The sequence below is a fragment of the Canis lupus genome, chromosome 5 (genome assembly GCF_048164855.1).
Source record: "Canis lupus baileyi chromosome 5, mCanLup2.hap1, whole genome shotgun sequence".
NCBI lineage: Eukaryota > Metazoa > Chordata > Mammalia > Carnivora > Canidae > Canis > Canis lupus.
Window position 1 is genome coordinate 77500217 of NC_132842.1, and position 24896 is coordinate 77525112.

Here is a 24896-nt window from a genome sequence, read left to right on the forward strand (position 1 = left end):
TACACTGAGATAAAGACAGGCAGAAGCCACTTTCCTATCCCAGCACCCAAGAGATTTCTCCTTAATCAGTTTTGGCTTTGGTTTCACACAACCCAAGCGGCCTAGCCTCATCCTGTGTTGCTGCAATCACTGCTCAGGGAATGGCTTTGCCACCTTTCATCATTTATCTCAAGAAATAAAATAATCAGGACACGAGTTCATGGTGTCCTCCTGAAACTCAGTCCAGGCCAGTTGCACACCTTGTGTCTGTGTTTCAGAAAAGTAACAGGCTAGTCCATCTCAACCAAAACACTCGCAAGCCTTAACACATCTCAAATTTTACATCAAAGCACATATTATTTTTAATGTTAAGCTGCCTTTTTAATGTATGCTGATTAACCAAGTAACAACAACAAAAAGCATTCAAAGCTCCTTGGGAGCTAAAACTATTTAAACAGAAAAACAGCAAACAAATCCCCAACCTTTACAATTGGAGCTGAAATGCAGACTGATGTTTCAAGTGAACAGTTTGCAAATGCTTTCAATACCAGAGCCTTTTGGGGATTTCCATAGTTTGGTGACTCCAAAAAAATAATTACATATGTGGCAGGATTTCTCTGCTTTCAAAACACTATAGGGCTAGGGATCCATTTTTATTTATATTTATTTTCCTAGGAACCAGCTCAATGCCTGGCACACACCAGCCGCTCAGTAAATATTTGCTGAATCAAGAAGTAAAGAATAACACTTGGGAAAAATGTGTACTTGGTGGCCCCTCAAAACACTAAGGTGTCAGCATAGACACTGTGATATCTGCCATCATACACTAAGAACTATGTAAGCCATTAACTTCTCTAGCAGTGCTTCTCAGAAATGCGGTCTATAGATACCACAACAGCAACACGGGGAGCTTGTTAAAGATGCAGATCCCCAAAGCTCTACCACAACCTAAGAATCAGACTCTCTGGAAATGAGGTCTGGAGGTGTACATTTTAACAAGTACACCGGATGATTTTTATATACACTGAACCAGTGTTCTGGAGACTGATGGCTTTGTACCAGACACTACACCTGCAGTCAGGAAGGTACTTCCAAGTGGGTAATGGTAATGAAAGCATGACTTGCAAATTAAGCTTAAAGTAACAGCAATCTATCTCATGTGTCAGAGCAAATGACCATGGCACTAGGGTATTATAAGGCATTAAGTAAAAAAGGGGTTTCAAGGTCAACTAAGTCTAAAAATACAAAGTTAATACATAAACAAACAATAGTACCACCAATTGAGCTCTATGAGCCTGGCATTTTATTGTGGCATTTTCCATCAATAATCTTTACTAATTTCACAATCATCCTGTGATATAGGTGATAACATTCCCATTTTACAAATTAGGAAATTAAGGCTTACAGAGATTAAACTGTTTGAGGTCACAACACTAGCAAATGGTAGAGCTGAATAAATAATTATATGTCCACACAGCAGAACTCTGCTCAGGCATAAAAAGGAATAAATATGCAACAACATGGATAAACCTCAGAAGAATTATGCTGAATGCAAAAAGCTGGACCAAAAAGAATATACACTATATTACTCCATTTATATATAATACTCTAGAAAATGCAAATTCATCCACAGAGAGACAGCAAGTCAGTGTCACCTGGGATGGGTGGGTTGAAAGGAGCAGGAGGGAGGGATGATCAAGGACATAAGGAAACTTAGGGGTGATGGATATGTTTAGTATCTTGTTTGTAGTGATGGTTTCAGATTTTAAAACTTATCAAACTGTACACTTTAAATACATACAGCTTGCTATATGTCAATCATACCTTATTAAATCTATCTAAAAGGAAGTTAGAAGTACAGGGCCTAAGTACAAATCAGTACTTCACCAACTCTGTATTTAATTTAATCTTATGCTCTTTAAGTATTTTTTCTTTTTCTTTCTGCAGCTGAAAGGTTTATTATGGAATGTAACAGAATCAGTTCTAAACACAGCCACCAAGTGATTTGTAGAGCTCTTACTCTGACCTCTAAAACCGAGGAAGAAATAACATAAGCCTATAATGATCCCCAACAATGAATCAGTGTTCCTTCTAAGTACTGCTAATATTATTGTCACCAAAAGATTAGGACAAGAATTTGGAGGGGAGGGACGCCTGGGTGGCTCAGAGTTGAGTGTCTGCCTTCGGCTCAGGATGTGATCCCAGGTCTGGGGATGGAGTCCCACACCAGGCTCCATGTGAGAAGCCTGCTTTTTCCCTCTGTCTATGCTCTGCCTCTGCCTCTCTCTCTGTGTCTCTCATGAATACATAAATAAAATCTTTAAAAAAAAAAAAAAAGAATTGGGGGGGGGGAGGTTGAATGAAACCATGTACAGCAAAAATTTCTTGAGCACGTGTTATGTGCCAGACACTTTTAGGTACTAGTGTTAGAAAAAAATGCTTAACACACAGTTCAAGTAAGTACACAGGTAACCCTAATAATTTGACTATTGCTAATCTAAGGAATGCTGCTGCTGCTCTGTCACCAAAATTAAGTGGAGAGGAAGTCCTAAGAGGAAAAATGAAGAGGTGTGTCTATAAGCTACCAAGGTAACAAGCTCAGGACAAAAATGATAGATTGAACAGTTAAGAGAACATCCACGTGCAAAAATATAAAAACATAATGTCCTTCAGCATAACTGACACAAAGAATATCAAGGTTTTACAACTTGCAACCTCCCTAAGAGAGTCATCAGGGTTAGCCCAGTGTTAAAAAAAAAAAAAGCTATTCTCCCAAGAAAATAATTTATACATCAACTGTTAATTAAGCATGGTTAAAAGAAATACTTGACCTTGAATTGTTTTTTTTTTTTTAAAGTAACTTGCTATGAATCGGGGAAACACATATAGTAGAAGGCATTTTTTTGCTTAGATTAAGGTAACTGACAGACAATTGCCTACAGAGACATGGGAGGCCTCTCCTGTACCCCGCTACTTACTGCTCAGATGAGCAAGCCTGCGGGGACAGTGCCCACTGGCTCTGCCAGCACCACTCAGCACGGGAGACATGGCTGGGTGAAAGGTGAAACAAGAACAGTTATAAAGTGGCTATGAATGGATCCTGTAGGTTCAAGGGATGAGAAGCAGATTGTGAGGAAGCCCACTAGTGGGGATAGGTCTCGTTGAGATATTCAAAGAAAGAAAAGGTCTATTAGGAAATAAGAACATGAGAAGCACTGGGCACTCTTCTGTCAGGCCGTTCCTCAACACCTACACATACATGACTTACATATGTCATTTCTACCTACTGGCAGTAAAACTCAGTGTGCAAGGGAACAGCTCTAAGGTCAGAATGCTTAGGTTTGAATTTTTGTTCAGTCCTATAAGCTCGGTGGCTTGGTCAGGTTATACACCTGAGACCAGTTACTCATCTGTTAAACAGGGCTAAAAAACGGTAAAATAGTATCCACCCTGGTGATTTTTATGAGAATTAAATGTGATAATGTGTGCTAAGCATAGCACGGGTAAGTATCCAATAAATGTTCACCATTTGTGGCTTTATGTCTGAAAATGGCCACTGTATTCCTAAATATTAGATGCGATTTACTATGTAAGGTTTACATTAAATCCCTTTCGTATCATGTTTTGAGTATTTCCTGTTCTGCTTTGGTTTTTATCATCTGATCTTCATTTGGGGTTATCCACGACTACCTTCTGCCTCATTTTTATCCTTGATTAGTCAGGAGGAAACCATACCATCAGTTAAGTATCGTGGATCAAAACTGGTTGTTAAGCCTGGTCATCAAAACATAACTTAGTTTTGAAAACATCTTGCCTAGTAGTTCTGCAGGCCTCTTTGTTAGAGAATAAATGTCAAAAAAAAAATGTTAAAGTTTGAAAAAACTGACACCCTGGAGTATTCTGCATTTTTATAGTTCTGCCCATAAGGGAAGCTGATCTGGTAACCAGAGAACACTACACCCAAACAAATAAAATCACAGTACCTACCTCCTCCTGTGCACCTTTAATTTCTGAACATTCTTCTAGTCTTTTTAAAACATCCTTGGTAACCAAGAGTGCATCGGAGAAGATACTTTCATTCTCTAGAAGAAAATTCAGCTGATGGTGTTTCTTCTCATATTCTGAGTGCAGAACAAAATACGATAAAAAAAATATCACTGACTCATTACTTGAGATGATTTTTAAAAGTCTAAGCTGACAACCTTTAGGTCATATACTGCATTTCTGACACCTAGCATGTCAGTTGTCGGTAACAGAAAACAGTATGCCTAGCAGCTTCCTCTTGAGTCATCCTCATCCTGGTTAGAATAATGGGTAAGCATGAAACCTGGCACATTGGGGGTGCTTAGGTGGCTCAGCTGGTTAAGCATCTGACTCCTGATTTTGGTTCAGGCCATGACCTCAGGGTCGTGAGTTCAAGCCCAGGATGTCTGGGCATGGAGCCTGCTAAGAATTCTCTCTCCCCCTCTGCTTTTGCCCCTCCCTGCTCTTTCTCTCTTTCTCTCTCTTTAAATATTTGAGAGAGAGAGAGAGAGAGAGCGAGCACGAGGGAGAAAGAGAAGTAGACGTCCCGCTGAGCAGGCAGCCTGATGTGGGGCTTAATCCCAGGACCTCAGGGATTAAGACTGAGATCATGACCTAAATTGAAGGCAGAGGCCTAACCAACTGAGCCACCCAGGCGCCCACCCCCTCAAAACAAAAACAAAAACAAACCAACCCCCGATACATTGTTATTTCAGTGCTGTTTTTCTGCTCTAGTAGCTCATCTTTATACTTCCGTCACTCAAAAACACACATTTTAATAAAAGAATTCCCCTTGGGGTGCCTGGCTGGCTCATTTGGGGGAGCAGGCAACTATTGATCAGGGCTATGAGTTTGAGCTCCATGTTGGGTATAGAGATCACTTAAAAAAAAATAAAATCTTTAAAAAAAAGAAGAATGCTCCAATAAGAGTTTTGCTTTGGATTTTGTGTTGGATTGGATTGGATTTTGGTTTCCTATTCAGCAACAGTTTTTGGTAAATTCATCAGTGAAACAAAAAAATTCATAATGATCACTGAATATAGTAATTGACAACAGAAGGACAGAGTACAAAACAACTATTAAGTGAAGATTACCTGGCTCTGCGCTTGCCTCCTTTGCCTCACTGAAGGCTTGTACAGCAGGGGAGGGGGAACAAACCTCAACTGGAGGAGGAGTCTCCACTGGGGCGTCTGTGTTCCCCTGGATCTCCCGGGCCGTGGAAGGCCCCACACTCATCTCTCCTGCAACTGTAGGGATCACATCCTCCTCAGTCTCGGCTTTCACAGGGGCCCCTGGAGGGACACAAGCCTCCAGGGAAGGACGAGGCTCTCCAGCGCCCTCTGAGGCGAGGACTTCTACTTCAGGCTTCTCCCGCTCCTTCCTGTATGCCTCTGAGGGTGGTATGGAGACATCCCTCACCACCTGGCCCTGAACAGAGCAGTTCACAAGGCTGGTCAGTAGATTTTTACAACTAACGGCCACATCGAACATCTGGAGGCTGTCAGCCAGGGAGATGATTTTGGAGAAGTTGTGCTTGCCCACGGGTAGTTTGCCAGTGTACATCATTTCTAACAAGAGGGCAAATTCCTCGGGGCTCACCACAGACGCATCAATGGAGATGGTGTCTGTGTTGTCCAGCAGGGTTCTGAAGAGGAGGCTGGCTGCAGCCAGGACAAGCTTGTGGGCCCGGAAGTAAATGGCGCCGATGGAAATGGTACAGTCACAGAACTGCTGCTCTTTGCACAGCGTGTAGAGCTGCTGCAGCAGCTGCCGGCTGTAGTTGGGGAGCTCCATGGCCTCTGTCCCGCCTGGACGACCTCTCGCTCTCTCTTCTTCCAGGACCCACTCTGGGAGGATCAGCGCTATCTCCTAGAGAGACCCCAAAAGTGCCATGTGAATACGTCACAAGTGCACAGGGAAAGGCCTTGAATGAAGTATTCCAACAAACAGGCAAGTCACTCTCGCATCACTTCACCCATGTTGCTCCACAGGAGGCGCGCTGCGCCAGGTATGCTAAATTAATTATGCGGAGGAGAGCGGTCATGGGCTTAACACTATGAAAGGGATTATGTTTTGTGCTTCATCTGGACAGTCTCACTGGATCCTCACGATGACTCAATGGAAAAAGATACTCTACCTTCCCCATTTTACAGATGAGACTGAAGCTCAGGGGTAATGAGATAATCAGCCTGAGGCACAACAGCCTTTAAATGGCGTGTGCCTATCACCCACCTCAGAGCTGTAGGTAATACACTGCTGGATGTGTTCCTGCTTCCAGTGAGTTCTAAGCCAATGGAGGGAGGCAAATATATAATAGATCTAAAATATAATGCCCTCATCTTGCTTGACCTATCTGCAACACGGCATTGTCACTCCCTCCCGCTTCAAACACGTTTCACTTGCTCTTGCTCTCTCGGTTCTCCTGTGACCTCCCCTAGCCATGCCTTCCCAGCATTCTTTGCTGGATCCTCTGCGTCACATTGGCCTCTACAGTTTGAAATGCTCCAGGATTCAGTCCTGTCCCTCTCGTCTTCTGTCTCATCTGATTCCATATTTTTGAAATATCAACAATGCTGACTAGTTGAGCTCAGTCCTCTCCTCTGGAGTCCAGATGCACACCTCCAACTACCTACTCAGCATCTCCAATCGGAGGCCTGATGGGTTTCTTAAACTTACATCTAAAACTCTCCTGCCATCTTCGTACTTCACAGCAATTTTGTCTTTCTAGTTGTTCAGACCAAAACCCAGGAGTAATCCTTGACTCCTGATTTTTTCCTCACACTCCTTATCCAATCCTTTATAAATCCTGTTGGCTCTACCTTCAAAATACGTCCAAAACCCTATCACTTCCTGCTGCCTCCACTGTCTCTGCTCTGGTGAGTCCAAGCCCCCATCACCTTGTATATGGCCTACCGTAGCAATCTCCTCTAACTGGTCTCCAAGCCCCTGGCCCTTTCTAGCGCTACCCCTACCCTATCCTCCCTCAATCTAGTAGTCAGAGGGATGTTTTTAAGCATATAGCCAGAGCTTGTCCCTTCTTTGCACAGAAGACCCCTTGGCTGCCAGTCTCAGAATAAATGCCAAAGGTCTTCTAATAGCCTACACTCCCCTCATAACCTGGCTGGCATTAACTCTCTATGCCACCTTCTACCACTCTCCCTCTCACCCACCCGCCCTAAGCACACTGTCTTCCTTACCGATCACAGAACACTCTGGATATGTTCATCTACAGGTGTCTCCACATGTGTGCATGGCTCACTCTCTTCCAGTAGGTCTCTGCTCTATGGCCACATCATTACTGAGGGCTCCCCTGACACCGTCCTTTAATAGCAGCCTCTTCTCCAACCTCAGAACATTCTTTCCCTCTCACTCTATTTATCATCACAGCATTATCGCGTACTAACACATATTTTTACTTATTATCATGTATCTTCCTTCACCGGAATGTAAGCTCCATTAGGGAAGGAACTTTCAAAAATCGTCTGCTATATCCTAGTGCTTAAAATTCTGTCTCACACAATGTTGTTAATTGGTAGAATGAATAAATGAAGGAGATGTAATGGCAGAGATCTGCACCCAGAAACCCAGCTTGGGGAAAAGGGGTGTCGAGAAGTTAGAGTAAGGTCTGGAGGAGAAGCTGACCTACCTCAAGAAATGAGTAGGCACTGACGAGGTAAAGAGGGTGAGACAACAGGTGCTCCAAGCAGGGAGCCTGCATGAGGCACACAGACAAAAAGACATCCCCAGTAGTGGGGAGGATGGGGAGCCGGTGGACTGTAAGGAATTCAGTGATACTGGAACATAAGCAGGGGACAGGAGTATCAGGAGCTAAATCTAGCAGGCACAGGCTGTGGCCACACAGAGATCCATGGGCCATGGTCAGGAGCTTGGATTTATCTGAAAGACAACGAGGAGCCATTGAAGGGTTTGAAAAGCTTTTAGCAGGGAAGTGACACGGTCAGAGATGCATCTTAAATATATCATCTAAGTGCCACTGCACAGAATTAAGGAGGATAATGCTAGAGATAGGCTCTATTACTGCAGGAGTTCAGAGACAAATCAGTGAGGACTCTGACCCAGAGAAGTAGCAAGAGAAGAGAGAAAGAGACAGCCAAAAATATTTAGAAAATGTTAATGTTAACTATCATGATTTAAAGATATTTCTAAAAATATTTAGAAAATGTTAATGTTAACTATCATGATTTAAAGTCTTAGTGGATGTGAGGAAAGAGACCGTTCCCAGGTCCTGGTCTGGTGAGTGGGAATGGATGCTAAGATGATCCAGATAACACAAAAAAACAGTCTTGGGAAGAGGACATGTAGTTAAGTTTTGGGTTTGAGGATCTTATGATGATAGCCAAATACTATCATCTCACCTGTATAAAGAAAAGAAAATACATTGATAAAAGGTTGAAAAGACAAATGCCAAAACAACACTGGTTGTCTGGTATTAGCAAGATTGCATATGATCCCCTTTCCCTTCCACCACTCTTTATTTTCCCACATCTGAAGCTGACAGATAAAAATAAAAATAAGGGCGCCTGGGCAGCTCAGTTGGTTGAATGCCCAATTCTTGATTTCATCTTTGGTCATGTTCTCAGGGTCATGGAATTGAGCTCCACATCGGGCTCCACACTCAGCACAGAGTCTGCTTGTCCCTCTCCCTCTGCTCCTCCCCCTGGCTCATGTGCGCACATTCTCTTAAATAAATAAATAAATAAATAAATAAATAAATAAATAAATAAAGTCGATCTTAAAAAAATATATTTCCAAGTTATGGTTTCTGGTCTGGCACATAAGGAGCTTAGAAGTTACCATTCCACCATCCTCAACAGTTAAAAAGCTAAACAAATGGGTCCACAAATCTTCTTAGATCTGTCAGAGAATTGAGGTCACAAGGCAAAACTGCTGTCCCCCAAAACGGAGGATAAAACAGATACAGAGAATCATAACTTCTCAGAGGAGAAACCCACCAACAGACACATCCATGGGAACAGGTACCAGAAAAGGAAAACTAAACTGAAATTGACAAACTGCTGGAGGCTCAGGGTGGACAAGTCTGAGTTAAAAACTCCAGAGAGACTAAGTCATAATTTTGTGAGTTTTACCTCCAGGAGCTCTAAGGGGTAAATGCAGGAGAAATATTCCTTCCTGCTTCTGAAGGGGGTGGGGAGAACTAACCATTTTGAAATATGCCAGAGCACTCTGTTCTTAACAAGGCCTGGCTGGCTTCAAGAAAACTATTTTACCAGATTCCAACCTAACTGGGGGAAGGGAAATACCTTCAGCCTACTCCTAGCCTGCACCACTCTAAGTGGTGGTGGGGGAGGAGATATGCTGAAAAACACTGGTACAGTTCATAGTCCAGGGACATAGGCTCACCAAGAGACTGAGACCTAATCATGGGTCTATAAAAACTTCCCCCCCCACACCTTACCATCCCATTACTATACAGTTATTTGTCACAATTCATTTTACCAGCACTTTATGTCTACCTCTCAAGAAAAAATTACAAGACATGCTAAAAGGCAAAAACGCAGTTTGAAGAGACTGAACAAGTATCAAAACCATAGTCACATATGTCAGGAATTACCAGACCAGGAATTTTTAAAAACTGTGATTAATATGCTAAGAGCATTAATGGATAAAATAGACAATATGCAAGAACAGATGAACAATGGAAGAGAGACCGAAATTTTAAAAATGAAAAAAATATGCTGTAGGTAAAAAACACAACAGAAATTAGGAATGTCGTTGATGTGCTCATTAGTAGACTGGAAAAAGCTGAGGAAAGAATCTCTGAGTTTGAGGATATAATCAGAATAGAATACCCAAGAACTGTGAGACAACTACAAATGGGGATATCTGATGGAGATGAAATAGAAAAAAACAGAAACAATATTTGAAGCAATAATGACTGAGCATTTCCTAAAATTAATGTTGGACACCAAACCAAAGGTCTAGGATGCTCAGAGAACACCAAGCACAATAAATGGCAAAATATTACACTTAAGCATATCATATTCAAACTATAGAAAATCAATGCTTAAACAAAAATCTCAGAAAAAGTCAGAGAGGGAAAAAACCACTTTACTTATAGAGGAGGAGCAAAGATAAAAATCACATCTGATTTCTCCTCAGAAGCCATGCAAGTAGGAAGAGAGTAAGAATAAAATAATTGAAGTGCTGAGAAGAAAATAAAAAAAGCCCAACGAATCTAGAATTCTGTACCTTGCAAAATTATCCTTCAAAAGTGAAGGGGAAATAGACTTTCTCAGACAAGCAAAGCTGGTTACCATTGAGACTTGGTTACCATTAAACCTGCTTTGCAAAAAACATTATAAAAGTTTTTCAGAGAAAAGGAAAATGAAAAGGTACAGAAATTTGAATCTACACTACAAAAATGAAAAGCACTGGAAAATGAATAGGTAAAGGTAAAATAAAAACATTTATTTTTTAATTTTTAATGATGTAACATGTAACTGTTCAAAATAACATCAACAATTTATTTTATTATGTTTGCTTATTTTTAGATATACTTGTGTAGAGATAAGTGAAATGAATGATAGCAATGATACAAGGGTTAGGAAGAAGAACTAGGATTATTTGATTAGTATAAGGTACTTGTACTACCTGGGAAGTGGTACAGTGTCATTTGAAAGTGGATTAGTTATAAATGTATACTACAAACCATAGGGCAACCACTAAAAAAAGTTTGAAAAGAAATATAGCTGATATGTTAAGAAAGAAGTGAAAATGGAATCATGTCAAATGATCAATTAAAAACCACAGAAGGGGGATCCCTGGGTGGCGCAGCAGTTTGGCGCCTGCCTTTGGCCCAGGGCGCGATCCTGGAGACCCAGGATCGAATCCCACGTCGGGCTCCCGGTGCATGGAGCCTGCTTCTCGCTCTGCCTATGTCTCTGCCTCTCTCTCTCTCTGTGTGACTATCATAAATAAATAAAAATTAAAAAAAAAAAACAAAAAAACACAGAAGGATGAAAAAATGTGGAAGACAAAAATAGGAACAAAGAACAAAGGCAACATATAAATAACATTAACAAACATGACTGATATAAATCCAACATTATCAATAATCATCTTAAACATCGATGGTCTAAATACATCTATTAAAAAGCAGATGTCAAAACAGATTTAAAGGAAAAAAATAGGACTCAACTCTATGTTGTCTACAAGAAACCCACTTCAAATGTGAAGACACATATAGATTTAAAGTAAATGCAGGCGTGCCTGGGTGGCACAGTTGGATGAGCATCCATCCAGATCTTGGTTTTGGCTCAGGTTGTGGCCTCAGGGTCATGGGATCGAGCTCCACATCAGGCTCTGTGCTCAGCAGAGTCTGCTTGGGGCTCTCTCTCCTTCTGCCTCTCCCCACCTTCTAAAATAAATGGACAAATCTTTTAAAAAAACAAAAATAAAGCAAATACATAGAGAAAGCTATGTCATGATAATATAACCAAAAGAAAACAGGGGTAGCTATATTAATTTCAGACAGAACACATTTCAAATAAGGAAAGTTATCGGGGATAAAGAGGGGCATTACTTAATGAAAAAGGAGTCAATACTTCAAGAAAACATAATCTCTTACGTGTGTATGCCTAACAATGATGTATCAAAACAAGTAAGGCAAACTGAAAGAACTGTAAAGAGAATTAATCGAAATTAAAAAGACCTTAAACATCCCTCTATCAGAAATAGATCAAGCAGGCAGAACATAAGCAAGGACACAGTGGAAGTCAAGAGCACTATTAGTCAACTGGATTTAAGGGGCATCTATACTACTTCATCTAACAACAGCAGATTACACATTCTTCTCAAGATCACAGGGAATATTAACAACATAGACCAATTCTGGGCCATAAAATACCCTTAACAAATTAAAATGAACAGAAATCATACAATCTCTGCTCTCAGACAATGAAATCAATGACGGCACCTGAGTGGCTCAGTCAGTTAAGGGTCTGACTTCAGCTCAGGTCATGATCTCAGGGTCCTGGGATCAAACCCCCTGTCAGGCTCCCTGCTCAGCAGAAGTCTGCTTCTCCTTCTCCCTCTGCCCCTCCCCCTATTTGCATTCTTTTTCTCTCAAATAAATAAAACTGTTTTTTAAAAAAATCAGTGACAAAAAATAGCTGGAAAACCTCAAATATGTGGAGATTAAACACATTTTTCTAAATGACACATAGGTCAAGGAAGAAATCTCAAGAGTAATTTAAAAATTTTCTAAAATAGGGGGTGCCTGGCTGGCTCAGTCAGTGGAGCATGTGACTCTTGATTTCAAGGTTGTAAGTCTGAGCCTAACATTGGATGTAGAAATTTAAATATATATATATTATAAACTAAATGGAAATGTAAATACAACTTATCAAAATTTGTGGGATGCAGCAAGAACAGTGCTTAGGGGAATGTCTAAAGCATTGAATGCATATATTAGAAAAGAAAGATCTTGGGGATCCCTGGGTGGTTCAGAGGTTTAGCACCTGCCTTTGGCCCAGGGAGTAATCCTAGAGTCCTGGGATCAAGTCCCACATCAGGCTCCCTGCATGGAGTCTGCTTCTCCCTCTGCCTGTGTCTCTGCCTCTCTCTCTGTCTCTCGTGAATAAACAAACTTGTTTTTTTTTTATTTTTTAAAAGGAACGTGAGTACAGTGACAACTTTTTATATACAATACCAAAAGCATGTACCTAAAAGAAATAACTGATAAACTAGATTTCATTAAAATTTAAAAAAAAAACTTTTGTTCTGTGAAAGGTAATGTCCACAAAATGAGATGAAAAGCCACAGACTGATATAAGATACTTGCAAAAGACACATCTATTAAAAGACTACTATCCAAAATATACAAAGAACTCTTAAAACTCAACAGTAAAAAACAATCTGATTAAAAAATGTACCAAACCTTAACAGACATCTCACCAAAGAGATACAAATAGCAGGTATAAAAAAGCAAGTATAAAAAACGTTCAACATATGTCATAAGAGAATTGCAAATTAAAGCAACCTATTACAATAGCCAAAATCCACAACACTGACAATACTAAATGCAGTGAGGATTTATAGTAACAGGAACTCCTATTTATTGCTAATGAGAATCCAAAATGGTACAGCTGCTCTGGAAGACAGATTAGCAGTTTCTTACAAAACTAAACATATCCTTACCATATGCTCCAACAATTGTGCTCCTTGATATTTACCCAAATGAACTGTCTACACAAAAACATGCACACAGCTATTTATAGCAGCTCTATTAATAACTGCCAAAAGTTGGAAGCAATCAAAATGTCTTTCAGTACATAAATGGATAAACTGTGGTACATCCAGATAATAGAATATTATTGTACACTAAAAAGAAATGAGCTAACAAGCTACAGAATAACATGGAGGAAATGTAAATGCATACTGCTCAGTGAAAGGAACCAATCTGAAAGGCTATACACTGTATGAATCCGACTATATGACATTCTAGAAAAGGCAAAACCATGGAGACAGTAAAAAAATCAGTGGTTGCCAGTGGATGGGAAAGCAGGGATAAAGAGGTGAAGAAGAGAGGACTTTTAGGGCAGTGAAATTATTCTTTATGATATTTCAGTGGTGGATTCATGTATTATACATTTGTCAAAATCCAAAGAACATACAATACCAAAAGTGTACCTTAATGAAAACAACAGACTGTGATAATGATGCTAATGTAGGTTCACTAATTGTAATAAATGTATTACTGCCTTGTGGGATGGTGGGGGAGGCTGTGTGGGTGTGAGGAACTCTACTGTATTCAATACTCTCAACTTTGCTGTAAACCTAAAACTGCTCTAAAAAATAAAGCTTCCTTATTTATAAAACTTGATAAACTGGATGTAAATTTTCAGTTCTAACCACCCAAACCCTATTATATGGTATTTAATATTATGGAACATTCATGAATTCATACAATATTTTTAGTTTACTCAGAATATCTTTAAGAACATCTAGCCCTATTGTTTGAGTACAATTTGTCTTAACACCTATACTATAAAAACGCATACTTATTAAAAACAAATAAACTGCAATCAAGGAGCTACCTAACTTGCTAAACATAGTGGCAGGGGCAGGACTGGAATTCCTATCTCCCGGTATTGGGGGAAACAAAACAAAAAAAGATTCTGTAAGATTTAAAAGAGGCAAAAGTAGAGACTATCTTTTTTAAGAAGATAATTCTTAAATTTTGTAAATTAACTTATTTTAACAATTGAGAAAAAAATCAGAACGAGACTTTAATTTGCAAATAACACAAAGCATGAACTACTAAATGGGCACTAATGTTTTTCCTAAAGAGTGAATTATATCAATAGAATGTGATTTTTTTCCCCCATAGGCCTTATGGATTCAGTAAATCAAAAGACTTATCTGGACACACATTAGGTCTTTTTTAATATTCTTATTAATATGAAACAAGTGATTGGGATTATAGTTTTAGGAAAGCTAAAACTTAAGAGGTTTTTTGGTCATTTTCTGGGGAAATTATCAACAACTTTCATCAAATTAAAAAAAAAAAAAAGATCTAGCAATGATCCAGAGGTAGTTATTTTGAGCATTAACTACAGAACCCTGTGGTCAGAGCTATTTCATTATTTATTTATTTATTTACTTATGATAGTCACACACAGAGAGAGAGAGAGAGAGAGAGAGAGGCAGAGACACAGGCAGAAGGAGAAGCAGGCTCCATGCACCGGGAGCCCGATGTGGGACTCGATCCCGGATTTCCAGGATTGCGCCCTGGGCCAAAGGCAGGCGCCAAACCGCTGTGCCACCCAGGGATCCCTATTTCATATTTTTGTTAAATAAATTAGATGGGGGGGATGCCTGGGTGGCTCAGCTCAGGGCGTGGTCCCGGGATACAGTCCCACATCAGGCTCCCTGCATGGAGCCTGCTTCTCCTTCCGCCTGTGTGTCTGCCTCTCTCTCTCCGTGTCTCTCATGAATAAATAAAATCTATAAATAAATAAATAAATAAATAGATAGATAGATAGATAGATAGATAGATAGATAGATAGATAGATGGATGGATGGGATGCGCCTGCTTGACTCTGTCAGGTAACTGTCTGCCTTTGACTCAGGTCATGATCCCAGGATCCTGAGACTGATCCCAACATGGAGCCTAGCTGGGGCTCCCTGCTCAACAGGGAGTCTGCTTCTCCCTCAGACCACCCCCACCATTCATGCTTGCGTGTACTCGCTCACTCTCTTTGAAATAAATAAAATCTTTAAAAAATTAGATGGGAAAAATAATAGAATAACTGTAGCAGAATAAGCGACTGAGCAAGGTTCAAAAAAACTGAACGGAATTATGTGGCTTACCTATACATAGATATTAAAAACATGATTATAAACTTGCAATAAAAGGAGGATCTATCCATCCTCCTTTTAGGAAAGGCAGAAAACATTCAAGGGTGATCAAGGGGTACTTGATGACTATAAGCTGGCAATGTAGAAAGCTGAAATTTTACTAAGATTAATAACAATACTAATTGAAGAATAAACTTTTGGCAAAACGGCATGCCAAGCTGATGTAAATGGATCTTTTCTCCCACTTCATACAGAAATGCTGGATGAAACATTTTAAAAATCCTTTTAAAATATATAGTCAAGCTTTAAGGAAAAAAAAAAAAAAAAAAAGGAAATCCCCAGGCATCTAAAATGAAAGAGACATCAAAATCAAAACTAGAACATTAAGTGGGTGTTGAGACCATGGTGGCCCACAGAGGTTTCAAACTCCAATTCAGGCCCTGGGCTTGGAGGAGAAAGCATTAATCCTCACATGGAAACTAGAAATATAGCTTCAGGCAGGTAGAAGGTGGGCGAGGTGAAACTGACACCCTTGCACAAAACCCAGAGCCTCAAATACCTATCCTTCCCTGATATGCAGTCTGAAAAATCTTCTTACTGGCTCAGAGAAGCTGCAATAGAAGTTGTTAATTATCTGGGCTTTTAGAAGAGGACAAGGCACCCACAAGAAATCTAAAATGCAGGCCTATGCCATACAGAGGCATGTGTAGATATGCAAATTTGTATCATACAGGAATCCTGAGCTGAGAAATTAACATAAAAACTGGTCTTTGACATGCAGCAGGAAAAAAAAAAAAAAAAACAGTACTTTCACAACCCAAGGCACAGACTCACACAGTGAAAAAGAAAGAGAACAGAGCTCACTATTACAAACCATATGAGGAAGACCCAAACATGAAAGGTAAATCTATAAAGGCTAACAGTAGAAAATGTCAGGCGTCTTTGAAGCAGGGTAGGGAAACTTCTTAAACAATGCCCCAAATGCCAAAAAAACAAGGAAATGAGGAGTCTGACTGCAGTGATAGTAAAGGTTTCTATCAAAGACATGATTAACAGACAATGGACAAATGGCAAAATCAGGAGATAATATTGTACAAAGTTTAAAGGCAACACAGAATTAATACCTAGAAGATACAAGAAATTCCTGCAAATCTTAAAAAAATTAAAATCCAAGGGGGGAAAAAGGAAATGATGTAACCAGACAATTCAGAGAAGGAAAGCTTACTTGTAATTAACTGACAAGTAATAATAGTAGTTGTTATAATAGTAGTAATAGGGGCACCTGGGTGGCTCAGTTAAGCATCTGCCTTCAGCTCAGGTCCTGATCCCAGGGTCCTAAGATGGAGCCATATGTCAGTCAGGGAGTCTGCTTCTTTCCCCCAGCCCTGCTCATGCTTTCTCTCTCTCAAATAAATAAATATAATCTTAAAAAAAAATATGCAGTAATAGCAGCTAGTATTTATCTGATATTTATTATATTCAGAAAGTGTTTATTATACTCAGGACTATGCTTTACATATATTAAATCATTTTGCCCTCTCAACAATCTGATCGGGCAGATGCTGTAATATCCCGTTTTATTGATAAAGAAACTAAGGAGAGTCTCATAGTAACACATAATAACACATGGTAGAACTTGAGTTTGTAAATTTTTTTTTTTTAATTTTTATTTATTTATGATAGTCACAGAGAGAGAGAGAGGCGCAGAGACACAGGCAGAGGGAGAAGCAGGCTCCATGCACCGGGAGCCCGATGTGGGATTCGATCCCGGGTCTCCAGGATCGCGCCCTGGGCCAAAGGCAGGCGCCAAACCGCTGTGCCACCCAGGGATCCCATAGAACTTGAGTTTGAATCTAAGGTATCACTGGTGGGTATATTAATTGATATAGCTGTTCTAGAAAAACATTCTGCTAATATTTAGTGAAATTTTCTGTGTGTGTGTGTGTGTGTGTGTGTGTGTGTGTGTATGTGACCCAGTAATCAATCATACTCCTGCATACATATCCTAGAAAGATTCTTACACGGGTCCATAAGGAAGAATGGCCAGAAAAGTCACTGGAGCATTGTTTTTGGTAGCAGGAAGATGAGAGGCAATTTAGATGTCCATCACGAAAAGAATGTAAGTAAATGTGCAAGAGGTATACTATGGAAAATAGTGCATTAGAAAGAAGTAACAGCTAGCTACTAAGACAGAAACATGGATAGATAACTCAGTGTTGAGTGAAAAAAATAACAACCACAATGAGATCTAGAGCATAATAGCATTTATGTAAGTTAAAAACATGTAATCAAAATAATACTATATATCTGACAAAGCTACATATGCAGCCAAAGACATTTTATCAAATACATTAAAGGGGAAGCATGCAGTATGGGAGGGCAATGAGAGTAGGTGTTGGAGGTAAGAAAGAAAAATAAAATCAAACAAGAAGAGCCTTGCCCAGACAGAGAAATAAATACTAGAGTGTCACAGATGAGGAGGCTCCCTGAACCACCCTCAAAAGGCAAAAAGTAAAACTGAAAAGTCACATGGAGAGAGGAGAATCACTAAAAGGAAAGTCATTAAATGCAGGAATCAGCACAAATAGCAGCCCCAAGAATGGAAAATCATAAAAATAATAGAATACTATGAAAAATATTATAAATTATGTTTCATTTTAATAAACAGGCAAAATGAAGGAAGTCATAACCAAAAGATAGGATAATACAGAAAAAGAATAATCAGATGTGAAACAGAAACTTTTAATTTTAAAAAATTAATTCACTGATATTCATTCATTGATAAATTAAGTAGACTAGATACAGCTAAAGAGAAAATCAGTGATTAGGAAGAGAAGTCTGGGAAAATTACTCAGAAGGTAGCAGAATTTATAAAAAAACAGAAATATGAAAGGGAAGTCAAAGGACACAGAGGACAGGATAAGAAGGTGTTCCAAATGGAAACAATGGAGAACATGCAGGAGAAGCAAGAAGATATGCTTTCTGAGAATTTTCTCGAATTAGAGACAAACACGTGTCTTCAGAATGAAAACTTTAAAATATTAACAACAGAGAAAAAGAAGTTGTAAGGAAACCAACAGAAAAGGCATTACTTATAAAAGAATGACAATTGGATTGATACAGACTTTCCATTTTAATAACAGATGCCAGAAGAAAATGCAATTAACAATTTTTGAACATTAAGGAAAATAACAATCAAGTATCCATATCTAGGTTGAAATAAAATTATCTTCAAACACAGACGTCACTGAAAGAATTACTTTAAGAAGAAAACTGAGCCAGAAAAAAAAGGAACAGAACTTAAGAAAAAACAGCAAGTGGCAAGCAAAGAAATTGCTAAACAAACCCACCAGAAAAATTAAAATCAGAAAGACTGCTAACATCAATGTTAGTGAGGATGTCAAGTGACTAGAACTCGCATACACCGCTAGTAGAAATGTAAAATGGCATAACCACCTGGGAGAACTGTGTGGAGTTTTCTCATAATACAGAAGAGACTGGTAATAAATCCAACAACATGGATAAACCTTAAAACTATTATGTTAAGTCAAAGAAACCAGGCACAGAAAAGTCTATATATATGACTCAACTTACAGGAAACAGAAATACAGGCAAAACTAATTTACAGTGATAAAAATCAGATAGTAGTGTGGAGGTTGTGAGGATGGCGTAGGGTAGGGAAATGAAGTGAAAGAGAGACAAAAGAACCTTCTAGAGGGGGTGCCCGGGTGGCTCAGTGGTTGAGAATGCCTTAAGCTCAGGTCGTGATCCTGTAGTCCCAGGATCGAGTCCCACATCAGGCTCCCTGCATGAAGCCTGCTTCTCCCTCTGCCTGTGTCTCTGCCTCTCTCTCTTTCTCTCTCATAAATAAATTAAAAAAAATTTTTTTAAATAACTTTCTGGGGAGTGAAAATGTTCTATATCTTATTTTAGGTGGTATTTAAGGAGCAGATATTTGTCAAAACTCTTCAAATATAACACCTAAGCTCAGATATTAATTGTATCTCATAAAAAAGAAATTAAGAAATGTGTTGGTATACCTAAAATGTACTGGCTGTTTAAAAATGGGTACTGGAAAGAGAGATTAAAAACTAGGTAGAATAATGACAACCACAGTCGCTAGTTCTAAATGCTTTGCATATATTAACTTATTTAATCCTTTCAACAATTCTATGAAGTAGTTACTCTTATTATTCACGTTTTACAGATTAAAAAAACTGTGGCACAAAGAGGTACATAACTTACCTAGGGTTTATACTTATGTGGGGCAGAGCTGGGGTCCAAACTCAGGCAGCCAGGCTCTAAAGTCTGTATTTGTAGAAATCCAATGCCTCTCTGAAATTAACAATGAACAACAACATGGAAGATGAGAGGAAACCAGAGTCAGGGTGTTCCAACGGTCAAGAGGATGACAAGCACAATGACTGACTTTATCTTTAGCCTAAGTGAAGTATGTATGTTAATAGTTAAGAATGTTGGACGCCTGGGTGGCTCAGTGGTTGAGCATCTGCCTTTGGCTCAGGGCATGATCTTGGAGTCCTGGGATCGAGTCCCACATTGGGCTCCCTGTGTGCAGCCTGCTTCTCCCTCTGCCTATGTCTCTGCCTCTCTATCTCCCTCCCTGTGTCTCTCATGAATAAATAAGTAAAATCTTTTAAAAAAAAAAAAAAAGGTAAGAATGTAGGGGAATAGAAGCAAGATAAATATTTTTAAACAGGGGGTACAAAAGAGAATAAAGAAAATGTGATTAATCCAACACCAAGTGAGAAAAGGAAAAAAGACACAAGAAAACTACATTAAACAGAAAATAACTGAAGATGGCAGAAATAAGTCCAAATGTATTAGTAATCACAATAAAGAAACAGATCGAACTTTCTGTTAAAAGGCAAAGAGATGGGGCCCCTGGGTGGCGCAGTCAATTAAGCGTCCAACTCTTGCTTTCAGCTCAGGTCGTGATCTCAGGATCATGAGATGGAGCCCTGCATCATCTTTGCGTTCAGAGCTCTCTCTCTCTCAATCTCTCTCTCTCAAATAAATTTTAAAAATCTTTAAAAGGCCGAGGGATTGGATTCTCTGATTGGGTTTAAGAAAAATCAGCTATATGTTACTTAGAACAAATGAGTAGGTGTGTTTACACTTAAAGCGGTGCCTAGTGTGTAGAAACTAATACATGTGGTAGTTGTTACTACTATTAAACTGTGAATCATCCTCATTAAATGGTTTTACAACTAGCCATGTGACTTGACAACTGAAGTACCTATCTGTAAATAAACAATTAAACTCTATAATCTCTGTAGACCACTTTCAGGTATAGAATATTGCTATTCAATAAATCTAATATATAATCATGAGAGATACACTGGTGATTTGGGAGCTACTGACATGTACTATAGAGGCTAAACTATATTTTGCTGATCTCACAACTAAAATATAAGAGCCTCTAACATATATTTTACTGTTTCCCCTAATTCCCTTTGTAGGGAAGTTAAACTGAGGAGAGAGAATACAGCATTAGAGATAATGTCGTGAAAGTGTACCTTTCAGAGTTACAACACTGCATGCTGAATCTCTTAAGTGAAGTCCTATAGATTCTTGTATAGAGGCAATCCTAAATTATGTTATTAAGCACTTAGTGAAATTGCCAGGCTTGGGAAAATTGTCAAAGGTCCCAAGGGAAGAACATTTAAGCAACAAAAGAGCACCAGAAAGATGGATGTTCCTCAAAGGAACAATATTAAAGCCTCAAGAAAAGACTATACTGATAGAGAATAAAGATATTTAGAAAAAACTTAATTGGCTGAACCAAGTGCTGTATAATGACCTAAAACACAAATGGGAAGAATTCAATACAAAGTGGAAAGTAGGCCAGCTTTCTAAAAGGAGTACAAAGAATATTTATTTATTTATTTATTTATTTATTTATTTATTTATTGTTTATTTATTTAAATTTTTATTCTGTCTACTTCCAGAAAAGATTTGAAAGTTTAGGGATTCTTTAAGTTAAAAAGAAACAAGAGAAAAACCAGAAAGAGCAAAAGTGAGAACTAAGTCACAGTTCATAAGAAACATGGAATCCCTTCAATGAACAAGGAGGAATGTAACGCTAAACACTCTTGATATGCACTGCCTAATTAGATAAAACAGATGCTCTGAAACCCATAATTGCTGATGATGTCTTTAGCAAAGCACTCAAAGACCTTTGCTGTCACTATTAGAGAGCAGGAGGCTCTTTTCTGTACCTCAGGAATTGGACTTACCATTCCTCAATTACTATACATACATGTCATCCAATCCTAATTATGGGTTATTTGCCTATTATTTACTCAGCACATCGGTAGGTGCTATGAGGCAACCAAATGAAATATAAAACAAGATCTTTGTCCACAGGGAGTTGGTAATAAAGTTGACCCAAAGCTGGAATGATTGAAAATAGTTCTCTTAAAAGGACTCAATCCATAAGAGACATATGGAAAGGAAGGCGAGAAAAACAACAACAAACAGACTTATCCCAGTGGGTGGCAAGGACAAGGAAAGAGCTACAGCTGGTAAATGCAAGCGAGGTACAACCTCAACAGGCCAGGGTGAAAGGTAAAGAACTCCAGACAGAGGAAGAACCATGAACTCAGCTCCAGAAGAGGCACACCTGGCATGTGTGCTGGACATCGTGTGTGTATAGGACACAGGTGCTACACGTGGCTTTGGAAGGACATCCAAGAACTAGCTGCCATCATTATTATGGACATTGGGCAGGTGAGGGCGGGTCTCCAAAAACATTCACCGAAGAGGCAGTGTGGAGCACAAGGCTACCTAGCTAGGTTAGGCAGGACAGAAAAGGAACAGAGGAACTTCCACCTGCTTGGAGGGAGGAGCTTCTGCAATAGGACTAGCACTATTAAAGCAGAGCTTTCCCAGTGACAGGAGGGCTGGGCTAATAAGCAATGTGCCTAGCAATGGAAAGGGAAGAACAGGCCTCCTCTATTATGTTGTCTATATTGGCTGTCTATACAGGTTGTTGCCTTGGACATCCTATATTGTGGAGTTCCATGGAGAATTTGGGCCCACTTCTGCCTGGATTTCCATGTTCCAATATCCAAGTGAGAAAAGCCATTCTATTACTTAATCAACGGTCCTTGATTCTGGTTGCCCTAACAATTCTGAACTCTCCTTTGGGCACATCTATCTCGTGGTAGGAAACATCTCTCTTATGGTCTGGCTCAATGCAATCTTATCTGCTTAAAGGTTTTTGTTTTGTTTTGTTTTTTTCTGTTGCTGTTGATAATCCCTTTCTCCTGAATAAAATCTTTATTTCTACCTTGATGTCTGGGCTCTGCTGGAACCAGAGAGCTGGAAGAGACCTCGGAGAGCCCTATTCATCGCTTTCAGCAAACAGAAGTTCATTACTTTATCTATCACGTACTCTTGTCGCATGACCAAATGACCTTAGTCCAATCTCTTTCCTTTTTAAGGGAGGAAACTGAGGTCCTGGGAGGCTGAATTGCTCTTTGATCCAAGTCAGCTTTAACCCCATGGCTATTTAGTATCTCACAAACAACCAGAGTCAGGTGAAATAACAGGCACTCTCAACATAATTAGAGCAAAGATCACACATTCAGAGACAAGAAAGGGGGCATTTGCTACACGCAAAAAAGATGATTTAAAATGTAAGGTATCTAAGGAATCAGTTAAGTTAAAAGAGAACCACTAGCAATTATTTCTGAGAATACAAGGTGGATGGGTGAGGTCAGAAAAGGGTGGTTGCAGCTTTTAGTGGGCCCAGATTTCTCAAGTTCAAAAGCAGCTGTCATTTGGTCTTGTCTCTTACACAGAGGACCTGAAAGGCAGTAACGTGTAGTGTAAGGGATGGAAGTTTCTGTATTTGGCACTCCTGGATTCATAGTAGTATCCCGTTATATGTATCGTCATCATTTCTAACGCTTCGTCACTATCATCCTCATTCCATTCCAAATGCTAGTTCCCTGTGGTTCTAGTCCTTGAGATTTATAGCAATACCTGACTGGCCTGTGTGTTTTCCTAAGGTACATTCTGGTCATTGGGAAATCCAAGTAACCTGAATAGCTCTGAAGAACCCCAAGAGTGAAGATTCTTAAGTAGCTGGTGGCATCAAGTATAAAATTCACCTCTGGGGATTTGGATGCTATCCAGTGAGCAATATGGTAGACACTAAGTAAGGAAGATATAGAGATCATAATCCCTTGCTTGTGTACTGAGATTTACACCTCATCCCATTTATCTTCGTTTTACAGAGGAAGATTAAGGCTCAGCGATGTTAAATGCCTGGTTAAGAGTCATGAGTTGGCAAGGGGTAGAAGTGAGCCCAGGTCTCAATTCTCAAGCCATGGTTCTATCCCATATAATGTGAAGGCCTCGCCAGATGCCAACTTAGCTACCACTTTTGCAGATAACTTTCCCTTCCAAGAGTTCAGCGGCCACTAAGAAGTATAGCTGTCAACTTTTGGTTACTTAAAAAGTACACTTAGTCTCCCCCCTGAGGGAACTGGTTAGAGCCAACCACATCCACTGCCCCATCAGCTCAGGAGACCATATTTTTTTCTCAATTATCAACTCAGGTCTCATGACAGAGTTAGCCCTAATGATATTCTGCTCTTTCTTTTCATATTCTGTCAAATTATATGAAGATATTATTTATCAAATGACTACTAATAAGAGCTACAAACAAGTACTTTACTATGTTTCTAAGCACTTTTTACGTTACCTCCTTTAATACTAACAATCCAGCAAGATAGGTAAAACCAATTTACCGTAAGTCCTAACAGTGGAAAGGTTAAGGAACAGGCCCAAAATCACATAGCAAATTAGTAGAGGAACTGAGATTTTATTTTATTTTTTTCAAAGATTTTATTTATTTATTCATAGACACACAGAGAGAGAGGCAGAGACACGGGCAGAGGGAGAGGGAGAAGCAGGCTCCATGCAGGGAGCCCGATATGAGACTCGATCCCCGGTCTCCAGGATCACACCCCAGGCTGCAGGCAGCGCCAAACCGCTGCACCACCAGGGCTGCCCGGAACTGAGATTTTAATCCAGTCGGCCCAACCTAAAGCTCTTGCCCTTATATCCACTAGAAAGGTTTCTGACCTGTGATTCTGTCAAAGAAAAGAATCTGATCCAGAAGTTCTGGGGTAGGGCCTGAATTCTGCATTTCTAATAAGCTCCAGGTGATATGGATACTATTGGTCCAGGAACCCTCTGAGGAACAAAGCACTAATACAATGCCTGTTCTCAATCACTTTTTTCGTATCAAATTATTATGTCTTAAAGTAACTTTTCACTTCTAAAAAATCTCAAGTCCTCTTCAAATCCTTTCCTTTTGCACCTGCCTTTGGCTCCAGTCAGAAAAAAAAAAAACTCCCTAACAGCTCTGGGAATAAAACCTACAAAATATGGAGGACTCCAATAACCATGTCTGAGGTGAATAGCTCTATGGCCTGACACCAACCCCAAATCCTGAGAATGCATTTCAGCAATCTGGTCTTCCAGGGTTAGTACAGCTTCCCTGGCTGCTGCTAAAG

The 24896-nt window shown here is 39.5% G+C and overlaps 1 protein-coding gene across 14 annotated transcripts in view; it reads right to left on the minus strand.

Moving 5' to 3' along the window:
* The window catches only part of ZBTB40 (zinc finger and BTB domain containing 40), a 73711-nt gene that overhangs the window by 31366 nt on the left and 17449 nt on the right, over window positions 1-24896 (minus strand). For 4 of the 14 annotated variants that reach the window (XM_072827916.1, XM_072827905.1, XM_072827903.1 and 1 more), the window contains exons 1-3: window positions 13183-13227; window positions 5097-5871; window positions 3967-4100 (exon numbers count right to left, since the gene is read on the minus strand). In XM_072827916.1, the coding sequence (XP_072684017.1) occupies window positions 3967-4100; window positions 5097-5871; window positions 13183-13185 (912 nt within the window). In that variant the 5' untranslated portion in view covers window positions 13186-13227. Of the gene's footprint in view, window positions 1-3966; window positions 4101-5096; window positions 5872-8543; window positions 8703-13182; window positions 13228-19590; window positions 19681-24896 lie in introns of those variants that run through there. The other 10 variants (XM_072827907.1, XM_072827910.1, XM_072827911.1 and 7 more) reach the window with 5 other exon arrangements.